Genomic DNA, 13,656 nt, shown 5'->3' on the forward strand with positions numbered 1-13,656 from the left:
TTCTATCTTGCCTTTGGGCCTGGATTGGAAGTATTCTTCCTCAGTACCTTTGGCTCTCACTTTGGTGTTTAAGGCATTTGAGAAGCTATTAAGACGTCAGCCTTCTTGGGCAGGAAACATCTCCTTATTGTCTGATCCTAATCGACCTCCAGATTGTAAAGCCTTAAATTGAATATTGTATGTGTTCTAGAAAGGCTGATGTATGTGACTGCAAAATATTGTGTAATAATGGAAGAGTACAGATTAAGATTCGTTTCCTGTATTTGAGGCAGCATTTCGTGTAAATCACACGGTAAAGTGAAACATATTCCTTACTGGGCTAAAATGTAGATAAGTAGCAGATTTATTTTTCTCAAAACCTGGCATTTTTCTATTGGATATTTAGTAGTGGTCTGAGAGATGAAATGTTTTATCTTGATACGTTTTCCTGTAAAGTAATCGTAGAATTCTTTGTTCGGGGAGACATGACTTTCTGAGCTCTGTCTCCTACACTTGTATGTTTTTCTAATAAAGTAAGTATTTTGCTCTGTAATGACTGAATTATTTGATTATTTTACAAGATGCAACTTAATTTCTTTTCTTCATCTTTCCCAAGGTCAACTGTTCCAAAGACTCACTAGCCCTCCCTTACTCAAGGTACCTGGGACAATTCTGACTCTTCCTCACTTCCCTTCCAGAAGAGAACAGAAAGTGCAAATGTAAGAGGAGACACTTAGAATGCCTTCAAGTGTCTCTTACTAAGGAGACTTACCTTGATGAAGGAGATGGGTCCCTTAGATCCCACCCCCCCAGGTACCTCTTTAAGTGAGTTGAAGGAAGTGTTGAGACAAATGGGAAATTGGCCCATTGATTCTCCTTCCCTATCTACTGACCGGGTGATTCCTTCTGCAGAGGGCTTAGAAATCTGGATGTTGTGTAACCTAGTGCTAGAAAACGAGATGAAGTTCTTGTTCTCTACAAGGATTGCCAACACTGAAACAAGGGCCCTCCTGTGGATTGAGTTGTTACAGCAGACATCAAAAGCTTTTGGGAAGAGAGTTGTACTGCCTATCCTCATAACTGAAAGGCCAGGCTGATGAGCCACTTTGTAAAGCACATCTATTCTTTAGGAAACTTTTCTGGCTGAGCATTAAATTATTACCTTACATAAAACTAAATTACAGAGGGATTTGACCAGTGCTTTATGATCCCTAGGGAGATCACAGACTGTAGAGACAAGGAAGTCCATGGGGGGTCAGTTGGCTACCATGTTGTCAATCACTAATGTCACCATGAGACTTGTTACCAATGCAGCAGATGGGCATCAAGAGCAGCAGGCACCAACTTTGCCATACTTCATCATGCCTGAGTGTGATTATGTGATTTCATGGCCAGCTCCATTGTATCCTTCCTTAATGCTACTTTCAATGAATCTATTCTCTTCGTACCGAAAGTGAATGAGACTTTGTGCAAAAGTAAGCAAAACAGTCGAACATCTGCAGTATGGGTTCACATTTGTAATCCCCAAAGTCCTTTTTCAAGGAATCTGAGAGCAGGGAAGCAACTCTAGTTGAAGAAGTTCCAACATTTTACCACTGACTCCTCTTCACAGAGCCTTCCATGATGGGGGAGGAGACACTGTAATTGATACTGCCATAAAAGTAAAGGAGACTGACAGAACCAAGGGATTAGAGGTCCTTTCTGCATTTGTTCAAACTTCCTCAGCATTAAACACCTTACGTGACAGTGTTATGTGGGTTGAGAGGGCCTAGAATGTTTAAATAAAAACTTCCTTCACTATACTTATAGAAACACATGCTATGTTCAGACTGGAAGATGGTTTTGGATGCTCTGTTTTGTACTGGGTGCCATATATTCGTACATAACTGTACTTTCCTAGATGTCCTTACTTGTCTGCCTGTGTTACTTCTGAAAGCTGGAGGTGGATCATAAGCTTGTATGTATAGTTTGTTTATTTTATTTATCCTTTTTTTGACCAAGTTAGTCCAAATAAAGTGGATATAAAAAGTTTACACACCCCTGTTAAAATGCCAGGTTTTGTGATATAAAAAAATGAGACCACAGTAAATCATTTCAAAACTTTTCCCACCTTTAATGTGACCTGTAACCTGTAAAATTCAATTGAAAAACAAACAAATCTGATAGGGGAAAAAATAAAAAATCAAAACACCAACCACTGACCGTGAAAAAGAAATAAAAAGCAAAACTCAACGTTAGCGTAACTCAGCTTTAATCTCCGCTTTCATCCAAAGGACTTCTTCAGAACAGAATAACAACATAATAACCTCACAATTTCTAAAAAAATTCATATACTAATTAAACAATTAATTATCCTATTAAACAAACAATTCATCCTGAATAACATGGAAATCACTGACCCCTTTCTGCACTTTTGGTTTGCCGAAAAAATAAAAACATAAAATACGCTGGTTGCATAAGTGTGCACACCCTTAAACTAATACTGTGTTGAAGCACCTTTTGATTTAATTACAACATTCAGTCCTTCTTGGGTAGGAGTCTATCAGCATGGCACATCCTGACTTGGCAATATTTGCCCACTCTTCTTTGCAGAAGCGCTCCAAATCTGTCAGATTGCGAGGGCATCTCTTGTGCACAGCCCTCTTCAGGTCAAACCACAGATTTTCTATTGGATTTAGTCTGGGCCATTCCAAAACTTAAATTTTCTTCTGGTGAAGTCATTCTTTTGTTGAGTTAGATGTATGCTTGGGGTCATGGTCATGCTGAAAGGTGAAATTCATCTTCAGCTTTCTAGCAGACGCCTGAAGATTTTCGGCCAAAAGTGACAGGTATTTAGAACTGTTCATAATTCCATCCACCTTGACTAAAGTCGTAGTTACAGCTGAAGAAAAGCAACCCAAAACATGATACTGCCACCACCATGCTTCACCTTGGGGGTGGTGTTCTTTTGGTGATGCAAAGTGTTGTTTTTGGCCAAATGTACCTTTTGGAATTGGGGCCAAAAAGTTCAACCTTGGTCTCTTCAGACCATAACACATTTTCCCGCATGCTTTTGGGAGACTATATGTATTGTTTTGCAAATTTTAGCCAGGCTTGGATGTTTTTCTTTGTAAGAAAAGGCTTCTGTCTTGCAACCCTACCCCATAGTCCAGACATATGGAGAATATGGGAGACTGTTACATGTAGTACACAACCAGTACTTGCCAGAAATTCCTGCAGCTCCTTCAGTGTTGCTGTAGGTCTCTTGGCAGCCTCCCTGACCAGTTTTTGTCTAGTCTTTTCATCAATTTTGGAGGGTCATCCAGTTCTTCGCAACGTCACTGTTGTCCCATATTTTCTCCACTTTTTGATGACTGTCTTCACTGTGTTCCGTGGTTTATCCAATGGTGTGGACATTTTTTTTAACCCTTCTACTGACTGATATCTTTCAACAATGAGATCCCTTTGATGCTTTGTAAGCTTTCTGAGAACCATGGCTTTTACTGTAGCAGGCAACTGAGTAAATGTCCATAAAATCCTACTAGGACAGCTGAACTTTATTTGGGATTAGTAAGAGTCTCTGTAATTGATGGCAGGTGTGTACCCAAGAAAACTAAATGCTGTAATTAAATCAAAAGGTGCTTCAACAAAGTATTAGTTTTAAGGGTGTGCACACACAACAAAGAGTTTAAGGGTGTGCCCACTTATGCAACCAGCATATTGTACATTTTTTATTTTTTATATTTTTCCCCGAACAGATTTGTTTGTTTTTCAATTGAATTGTATAGGTTATAGGTCACATTAAAGGTGGGAAAATTTTGACTTGATTTATTGTGGTCTCATTTTTTTATATCACAAAAACCTGGCATTTTAACTGGGGCGTATAAACGTTTTATATCCACTGTAGGTTAGTGGCCTCTTTTCAGGGGGGAGACCTGAGGTGGTATTTATACTATGAGGGTAAATTTGACCAGAGCATCAAGGAACTTTCCCCACTCATTTTAATAGCTGTTGTGAGATCTTTCAAATTTACCGTAATTACCACCAACTCCAGCAGAAGGGACCTCAGTTTAACATCTCATCTCAAGGATGACATACTCAGTGCAACCCCACACACACACACCTTATGCTGCACTGCAGTGTCAGCTACTTGAGTAGCGGCTGATTGTGTAACTCGCACTGTTTACCCACTGTCATATTTGAAACATTTTGTATTACTTTGTGTTTCTCTATTTTATGGATTCTTTAGCCCTGCAGAAAGAGTATTTCCTGATGCAGTCTTTGCTTTCCTTTTCAAGAGCACTAGATAGAGAACAGAAGTAAGGACACAAATTGCTGTTATCTCTCCTGCTCCCTGATACTGTATTCATACTGAGTCTGGTAACACTCCTGTGTATTCTTGTACCTTTTAAGGAGTTCACCTCTATACTGTCCTAGCCCCAGAGTACAGTCTTGAACACTGGGGAGAGAACTGCAGGCTTTGAGTTCAGAACTGGTTTGTTTGCATCCACTCAGCCAAGATGCAAGGAAGGCTGAATATCTCATAGAATGCACTGGATGCATCATAGTTGTTTCCTTCTTTTGCTGAGCAATATAGCTCAGACCAGTAGAAGGCAAGCATTTGTCTATTTTTCAGTGGACCAGCAGTTTATACACTTGTGACAGAAACCCAGAAATACTTGGTGTGGTGATTAAATTGTAATACACTTTAGTCATTGTTCTGAAGGCTGTTGAGAATTATTTCAGTTGTTTTACATACACATATACCAGCAACCTTTAAAAAAAAGTATTAGCAACACTCTTAAAGAAGAACCTTACCCCAGAACTGAAAAAAAATGTTTTTCAGCATATCTTGAACTTGTACCCCAGAACTGAAAAAATATGTTTTTTCAGCATATCTTGAACTTTTCTACATTACTAATGTCTCTATGCCAAAATAAGTGGTTATTATTTTCTAATTTACTTTTTCCTTAAATGGCCTGAAAGGGGTGTGCCATGGGTGCCATGATTTTGTTTTACAGTCAATGCTTTTGTTTCCTGATGTCATTTTAGTGACAAAGATAAATTTCTGTGATGAGAGGACCATTTGCTGTAGTTTTCTGTGTCAGCTTACAACAGTAATGTGACTGTCTACTTTTGACTGTCAGCATCAGTCTGCATTTTTAATTACTTTGCTTCCTTTGGTTTTATTACTGGCCATCTCTGATGCAGCATTTTAAGGAATCTTTGAATGATAGGCGTGAAAATGTAATGTTAATTCTTCTCTTCAAAGTAACAACTGATGTTCACTGTTCAAGTGTGAGAAATCTGACCCTTTGATTAATAGGTGTTACTTGAGCTGAGTTGGTTTGTGTTGCATTCACAGTTTGTAATACTGTGAATAGTATAACTTGGACTTGTCTCAACAAAACAGTGTATGCAGTGCAAAAATGCAAAATATACTTGCATTTTTACAGAAAATACAGTGTAGAAAAATGCAGAATCAAATACTGACAGGTAATAAGAAAAGTAAGCTGAAAATATTTTCTTTTCTGTGGCACTCTTTTGAGTTTGATTAAAGGGAAAGGCAACTCATTTGTAATAAGAAAACAATTAGGTATAAGTTGTTCTTTCATTTGCATCTGAAAACTAAGCTTGAAAGCCCTGCTTGTGTTCAGTCTCTAGGCAGTGGTATTTTTCTGAGGTGTGATGCTGATGGTCTGTGTCTGATAAGGCACATTTAAAAGCCATTGTTTTCTTCATAGCTCTAGTTAGAATAAGTGACCTAATGCAATTACTGTGCCACTCTTAGTAACCTTCCAGGTGGACAGTAGTCTCTCCTTTGATAGTCACATCACCACAGTAGTCGGGAAGTCCTACTACATGGCACACCTCATCATAAAAGGGTTCTCATCCAGGAAAAAAGAGGTCATTGTTCCCCTCTACTCGACACTCATTAGACCCATTATAGAGTACAACGCCCCTTTTGAAATGTACCTCGCAAGACATCTGCAGCAGCTGGAAAGGCCACAGAAGTACCTCACAAAGAGGATTATTGGCCTCAAACAAATGCCCTACACTGACTGCCTCAAAAACTCCAGCTTTACTCCGTAGCATATCGCCTACTCCAAGGTGATCTCTGCCTAACATATAAAGCTATGTCAAACCCAGAGCTGTTGGACATGTTGTTTCTTTCGGCTTTTCCTGGTTAGGGGTCGCCACAGCTGAACTCCGGTCCACTAATGATTGGCAGTAGATTTTTACGTGCCGAGTTGCCAGCCCTGACGCACAACCTTCAACGAAGGTACGCCCATTCATGCATGTCTCCACACAAAAGATGCTCTAGCTGAGAATCGAACAGGACAACATCTTACTGTGAGGCGACAACGCTACCGCAGCACCACCACCGCTGCTACACCTAAAGATATTCCAATCCCTCTGACCTTACACGCTCTGGGGACCTAAACCTTGTTACCACAATAAACAGGACATGCTGAAGGGATATATTCCTGTCCCAGAGACTTCCCATACTCTGGAACAGGCTACCCGTCTATGTCAAGCAAAGTTCTTCATTAGTACTCTTCAAGAAAAATCTTGATGAGTGGATGAGAAATAGGAAATACACCCCAGGGATCACTTCTGTGTCTCTGATCGACAGTGGCACAGGAAAATAACTTTCTTGGGTGGCGTAAGCCAAAGAACCTTGTTGGCTAGGCTTACGTAGGCCCTTGGACCAATAGCCTAGTACCTACCTATGATGTAACAGATGAAACAAATGCAGGAAAGAAAAGTAAACATAAATAAGTTCAGACTTAAAACAAATGGAATAATTATTAAATGATGCTTTTTCTATGTGTAAGTGTTTAGTGTTGGATTACAGGGAAGAAAAAGCAGTTTTTGGAAAGAAAAACGACATTTCGTTGGAGTTCTCATTTAAAAGATAAGCTGAACAAGAAGTCTGCAGCTGCTTCTAGAAGACTGCTGTTTTCCAACATAATGGATAAGAAGCTTGGTTTCTGCTTTGAAAAGAAGGCAGAAATGTAGCTGATGTTCTTGTTACTTAGCATTACTTCAAAATACACATCTTGTGTTTAGTACACAGTATTACCTGGGATGAGATTAGATGCATCAAGAAATGAATTACATTTTTCTTATTTTGCCTGCTGAACATGTTTTATAATCAAATGCATGTCTATATGAGTTATGTTTATAACTTGCTGTATTTTTCCTGTGTTCACAGAAAGCAGTTCCTCTGCCAGCAGCTACAGCAACGAATTCAGCAAGCGACTACTTAGTACATATATCTGTAAGTACTGACAGTAGTATTAGCTTGTGCAGCATTATGTTTTGCTTGGTCAGTAACATGCATTTGGGTCATGTTAGTGTAAGCATATATATATATATATGTGTGTGTGTGTGTGTGTGTGTGTGTGTGTGTGTGTGTGTTGTATACTGTGTAAAGAGCCCTGAAATCTTCATATAGGAATCAGAATTCTGAAATGCAGTTTAATTTGTTTCTGTTGGGCTTTATTTCTTTGGAGGAACTCACTGAAATTACTGTTAGCTGTATTAAACTTTGGATGGTCTTACACTGAGGCTAGTGAGTGAGATTTTTTTCCAGCCAAACCCTTGGATGGATAGATCTAAAAAGAGCCTGTGACATTTGAAACAGGTTTGAAAATTTGAAACATTTCCCGTACAAGCATCAGTGGTGGCTGGTGACTTCAAATCAAATGGAGGGCTGCAGGAGACAGCTGAATGGGTGGGGTCAATGGGAAGGGGTGCAGCCAACTAGAAAGGGGAGGAGCTATGCTCAAAACCACAAAAACTAACTTTAATTAAATACGCTGCCCTGGGTGCCAAACCGTCATTATGAGAGTCCAATCAAGACAAAATGAAGTGTAGAAGAAAAAAAATATTTCAATGCATTGGCTGAATGACAGCTTACTTAATATCTAGATGGAAACAAAAAGGTTGTGAGGCATGAAAAAATAAATTACTTTTTAAATACATTGCTGGAATGCCAGTCAAAATCAAGTACAAGAAAAACAAGCAGCACTCAACTCAAACCACTTCTCCTTGCACTGCAGTTCTATTTATAATTTATATTCAGCTTTATTAAAGTAGCAAGTAACATGCTGAAAGTAGCAATCTTTGTGATACCCCCACTTGTAAAAATGTTTCTTATCCAAAAAAGACCTGCTGCCTGACAACTATCTACTTGTTTCACGGGAAAACATGATCAAAGTAAAAAATGAAAAGCAAGCAAGAAACAAGCTCAAGATACATTGCTTAAAGGATTATTGTACAGGTTATGGACCACACATGATAGATTGGCATTCTGTTTAGTTTACGGGTAAAGCCTGCAGAGATGACTGGAAGTCTCCAACAAGTGTAATGAGCTTCTTAAAATAATGTAATCCTGTCCTTTATTACAAATACTGTCATATGCATTTCAATACCCAAGGCTTATACATTATGAAGTTATGTACGTATTCTCTGCATGACAACAACAGAAAGGCATTCAATGTTGGCAATTCTTTAACAGTATGCTTATTAAAGCTTACTTGCATCTTACGATCTCAGACAAGCTTACCCTGATGGTCATTAAAGCATTGCTACTTAAACACAGAGCAACAGGTACATTCTGAGTAATAATAAGCATAAACCAACAGTACAAAAATATGACAGAAACCAGACCATTCTGCAAAATCAAGGACAGATGAAAAGCCACTTTAGTACTTGTGTCTACCTTGGATGGGGGATACTCTGCACATTTACACTGCATAACTGCTGCTTGCCTTGCTTGGACACATCCAGAGTTACTACATGGGGAGTGGGGTGCAACAAGTATGTAACAATTTGAAATGTCTCTGGCTGACTGTGATGGACCTGACACATTTGTCATACCTGTCAACCTCAGAGCAAGAAATCTGGACAAAGCCATACACAGAAGTGGGACCAAGGCCCAAAAATAAGGACATTTTTTAAATATTGCTCTTATAAACTTAGAAAGATAATATAATAGTAGGTATTGCATTAGTATGAATTTTCTGAAGGGTATGAAATCTGAAACTGAAATGTCTGTCATTATTTTCTAACTTCAGTCTTTGCCAAAAAAACATAATTTTATGAAACATTGGATCAAACATGTGATGCAATAATATAAAATAGTCACACAATACAGCTGGGAACCTGTCAAAGAAGGGACACTTTTTAAATATTAATACTGCTAACTTGAGCAGCTGACAAAATAAAAGAATCTACATGCATTTCTGAAATAAAAGTAATCTATAACTCTGATTATTACAATTATTTCTTAATTGTAAACCCTCCACGTTTTCTTCCAAAATTGCTGTTTTGCAGAGGGATTGTTAGGGGAAGAGCAACATTTTGAGCCAAAATCGGGGCGGGGACAGTTGAGAGGTTTGGCTATCCCTAATTCTATAAAGCAATTTATTTGCATGTACCTCTCAACCTGTTAATGCAATAAATCTGGACAAGGCCAAATATATTGGGGGAACATATAAACAGTACTAAAAATTGCTCTTTTGTAAACTGAGACAGTTGATAAAATAACAGGTCTTACTTTAGCATGCATTTTTTTGAAGGTTATGAAGTCTGAAACTCAGTGTCTGTCATTATTTAGTGACTTAATTCCTAAATGATTTGCCAGAAAACCACAAATTTTATGAGGAACAAACCAAAAATAAGAAGCAAAAAATCTATTCATTCTGTGAAAATCTGGACAGTTGGGAGGTATAGTTCAGCCGGGGCTGTCTGAGTTTGCCGCCCTTCCCCCTCATAAAATCATGGTCGAATGGAGCATCCCTCCCTGCAGCCATTCCAATGAACCATTACTTGGCTATTTCACTCCATTTACCATAAACACTAATGTGCATACTGCTTTACTTCTGTGATGATTTGGACTTCATTTGAAAGTTTTATTTTGCATTTTACAGCACAAACACTAAGACATCTGCTAAACAAAGCAATGCAGTCTCACAATGAAAACAGACTTAACATTAAAATTTCTCTCCCCTTGAAACTCACGTTCATTGAAACAGCACTGAAACCCACATTCAAAGAAAATACATTTTGCCAGTGGCAGATAGATTAACTTTGGGCGGTTTTCAAATCATATGCCCCTTGCTCATGAAACATATATGTGCTCTTTGATGCACCTTCCTGGTTTTACTAAATTATATTCCTTGCACAATACAGTACAGTTGTTAGAGGGCGTTTTAAATTTGTTTTGAACAGTTTTCCAGTAAACAATGAAACAAAACGCATGCACCAATAATGACGAAACTGCCCAGTTCAGAACATTTCCATCATAAAAGTGTACTCAAACTTCTACTGTCCACCATTATCAGTAAATATGCACAATCTCTGAAGAAGTAAAAGTCATCTAAATAATTCCCCATTAAAGAAATCTGTAACTAATAAAGAGGTTGCTGCTAGCAAACAACTTTATATTTCATTGTTTCATCTACAAAAGAGTGCCTGTTGCCCTTGAGGAATAAATTGCCTATGTTGCATTAAAAAAATGATAAGCTAGTAATATTGCAATAGGGAATGGATGGCAAACTGATAGGTTCATAGTTACTAGGTGTCTTCGCCAAAAAGGACTGCAGCATTCACTCCCTTTACAACACAGTACAGTATCAGCAATGCATCTGCCTACTGTAGGAGTAGAACCCACAGCCTTCTGCATCAAAAACAATACACTACCTGTTGTGCTATTAACAATGCAAGCAGACTCAGCATAAGCAGCACTCAACTTTTGTTCCCCTGCAGATCTCAGCTTCTTGTAAAATCTACTTGACACTCAGCTGTATCTCTGAACTTTGCAGCACAAGAAATCTGGAAAAAGCCAAAATTTATTGGGGGGGGGGCAGAAACCAGGGACACATTTTAAACATTGCATGTGTAGTGTTGAAAAGTTGCTAGAATAAAATGCTGTGCTACCACCATACATTTCACTGCCAAGTATTGAACCCAGGACTCTTTTCAAAAACAGTCAGAGCAACATACCACTACGCCAAATCATCTGTTTTATGAAAGAGAGGAAAACTGAAAATTAAATGGCTACCATTTAGTGAATTCAGTTCTCACCATAGCTGTCAACCTCTTAGCACAAAACACCTGAACAAAGCCAATAATGGGGGAATACAGCCCCCAGACATATTCAGTGAATTCAGTTCTCACCATAGCTCTCAACCTGTTAGCAAAAAACACTTAGACAAGACAAAGCCAGTAATGGGGGAATACAGTCCCCAAACATATTCAGTGAATTCGGGTCTCACCATAGCTCTCAACCTTAGCACAAAAAACCTGGACAAAGCCAATAATGGGGGAATACAGTCCCAAAAATAGGGACACATTTCAAATATCCATCTTATAAGCTTCAAAAATTGCTGGAATAAAAGGGTTTCATGTTACCATGTACTTTCTGAAGAATGTGGTCTGAATTCAAATACTTGTCATTTTTATTTAACATTTGTTAACCAGGAAAGTCTGACTTGGAACAAAAGCCAATTTTCAGCAGAGGCCCAGGGAGAAACACTCCGGACACATGTCTTTGTAAGATGGGAGGACACCAGTGCAAACCCACACAAACGCAGAGAGGACATGCAGACTCCACACAGAAAGCACACCAGCCAAGAATCAAACCAGAGAACCTGTAGCTGTCAGGCAACGATGCTACCAGTGCACCGCTGCACCAATGACACTGTCAAGAAACAAAAATACAGAAACCATAGATTTTGAGGAAAAGAACAAATATGAGGCAAAAATCTGCAAACTTTTTTTTACAAATAGTGGTGGGTAGGGAATTCAGGCTCTTGCCACTTGGGCCCAAGGTACAAGGTTCGTGCCTTATTCTCTACCCACCACCATGTAGCAACTGGGGCATTACACACACACACACCCTGTTAATCTGCTCTGCTAACAGAAATCATCCATTCCAGCTCCTCCATAAGTCCTTTGCAGCAGCTAAAAGCCCGTGACGATCCATCCATATAGAAAGCCCGCAACAACGAGCTGTAGAATCCAACAAGCAAGTCCTTCCCCTTCTGTGCTGTGATGCTCCTTCCTGTTGCAGTCCGATCCCCTTCCTGTCTATGCAGTTGTAACTGCATAGACTTCTGGGAAGTTTGCAAATTCAGTTGTTGTCTTCCCAGTCCGGACTGCTGGTGAGACAGCCTGGATTCTGTGATCATGCTCCAGACTGGTTCACCAGCAGTCTGGATAGTGGGAAATGCCATGAGTGCGCATGCGCGACGGTCTAGAACTCTCTTATTTTATTTTATTTTTGTTTTTTTGCTGTTTATTTTACATGTTTACAGCTGGGGGCCTGCAGTACAGCAGTCCAATAGCACGAGCCGCCCCTGACAAGCATACCATTTAATGTACATCTTTCAGAGCATACTTCTGCATTAATTCAGTTAAATGATTGGTAAATAAATATATAGCTGTGTCCATTTCCTCCAGTACTTTTCATTTATTTTGGTATTCAGCAATATATAGCTTTTAGGATTAAGTGGACCATTGCAGCAGTTACTAATTTGTGTTGTGCCGTATACCAGTAAAGGCAAAGAAGAAAATTATTCTGTTTCAACTTTGGACAGCCGAAAAGGGTAGAATGAAGGGCAGTGTTTGAAAAGCAAAACATATCCTTGCATAAGTAAATGCCATGTTTGTTGTTATAGCTCATTGTCTAACAGCGTTATCCTGACCCAAGTTATCAGAGTCATTGGCATCTTCACTTATTACCACTTTAGAATCGTTGATTGCTTCACTTCATTTTCATTTTTCAGGTAGATCAGCTGTCCATTTTGGCCCAAGCTTCCAGTCAAAAACACTGGAAAACTTTTATTCTCTATTACTGACAGAAAAAAATAGAGTTGCTTTGCTTTGCTTTGTCTTAAGAAAGACTTTCAGCAAACTCTCCATCCTCAGTTTATTGCACAGCAGCACAGACTATGTAGAGCAAAGTTCATTTAATTCATGTACTGACTTGTAAATTGAATGCATCTTCCCTTCTTAATTATATTCTTTGCTGGGGTTTATGGTTTTAACCTGCTTGCAAATTAAATGATAAACTCCAGTCCTTGGCTGGTATGCATTCAAGCAACTTCATTTCTTAAAACTTTACAGTTTGTGTATATTTGTGGTGCCATCTGCTGGCGCAAATATGCGTCTATATTTTTATTGCAAAACCATGAGAACAATTTTAAAGTTAAGCAAGTTATTAGAACAACACAAGCTATATACTTGCAACAAGGAACATATATGGTTATATCCTTTTATTGGTAGCTATACTGCCTACACATAAACGTGACATTCAGTGATTTTTACCACAAACTTTTGAATGCAATACCTTAAACAGTAGTCTTGCAAACAGAGTTCTGTACTAACATAAATTCATAACAAACTGTAATTTTTATACCATGGTGCTTGATAAACTCATCCAAATCATTTTTTGAAAACAGTTTGGCATTCTTCAATTGAAAAGCAACAGATATGGTAATAAAAATATTTTAACATAAAAGCAATACTTATTAGAAAAGAAACAAAATCATGCTATCAAATTTGGTAGATTTTCTTCAAAGGTATGAGCCACATTAACAAATGGAAGCTTAAATACTTTCAACTAATGAGGTATAACCAGCAAGAAAAGCCTCACCGAAAAATGTAACCAATCACATAGCAATA

The 13,656-nt window shown here is 38.6% G+C and overlaps 1 protein-coding gene across 14 annotated transcripts in view; it reads left to right on the forward strand.

The window, feature by feature from the left end:
• Positions 1–13,656, forward strand: part of EXOC7 (exocyst complex component 7) — a 945,568-nt gene that overhangs the window by 597,028 nt on the left and 334,884 nt on the right. For all 14 annotated transcript variants that reach the window (XM_044068105.1, XM_044068104.1, XM_044068108.1 and 11 more), the window contains one exon: positions 7,178–7,243. In XM_044068105.1, the coding sequence (XP_043924040.1) occupies positions 7,178–7,243 (66 nt within the window). The remainder of the gene's footprint in view (positions 1–7,177; positions 7,244–13,656) is intronic.

Source organism: Protopterus annectens, chromosome 4.part0 (assembly GCF_019279795.1).
Source record: "Protopterus annectens isolate FY-2018-M chromosome 4.part0, PAN1.0, whole genome shotgun sequence".
Taxonomy (NCBI): Eukaryota; Metazoa; Chordata; order Ceratodontiformes; family Protopteridae; genus Protopterus; species Protopterus annectens.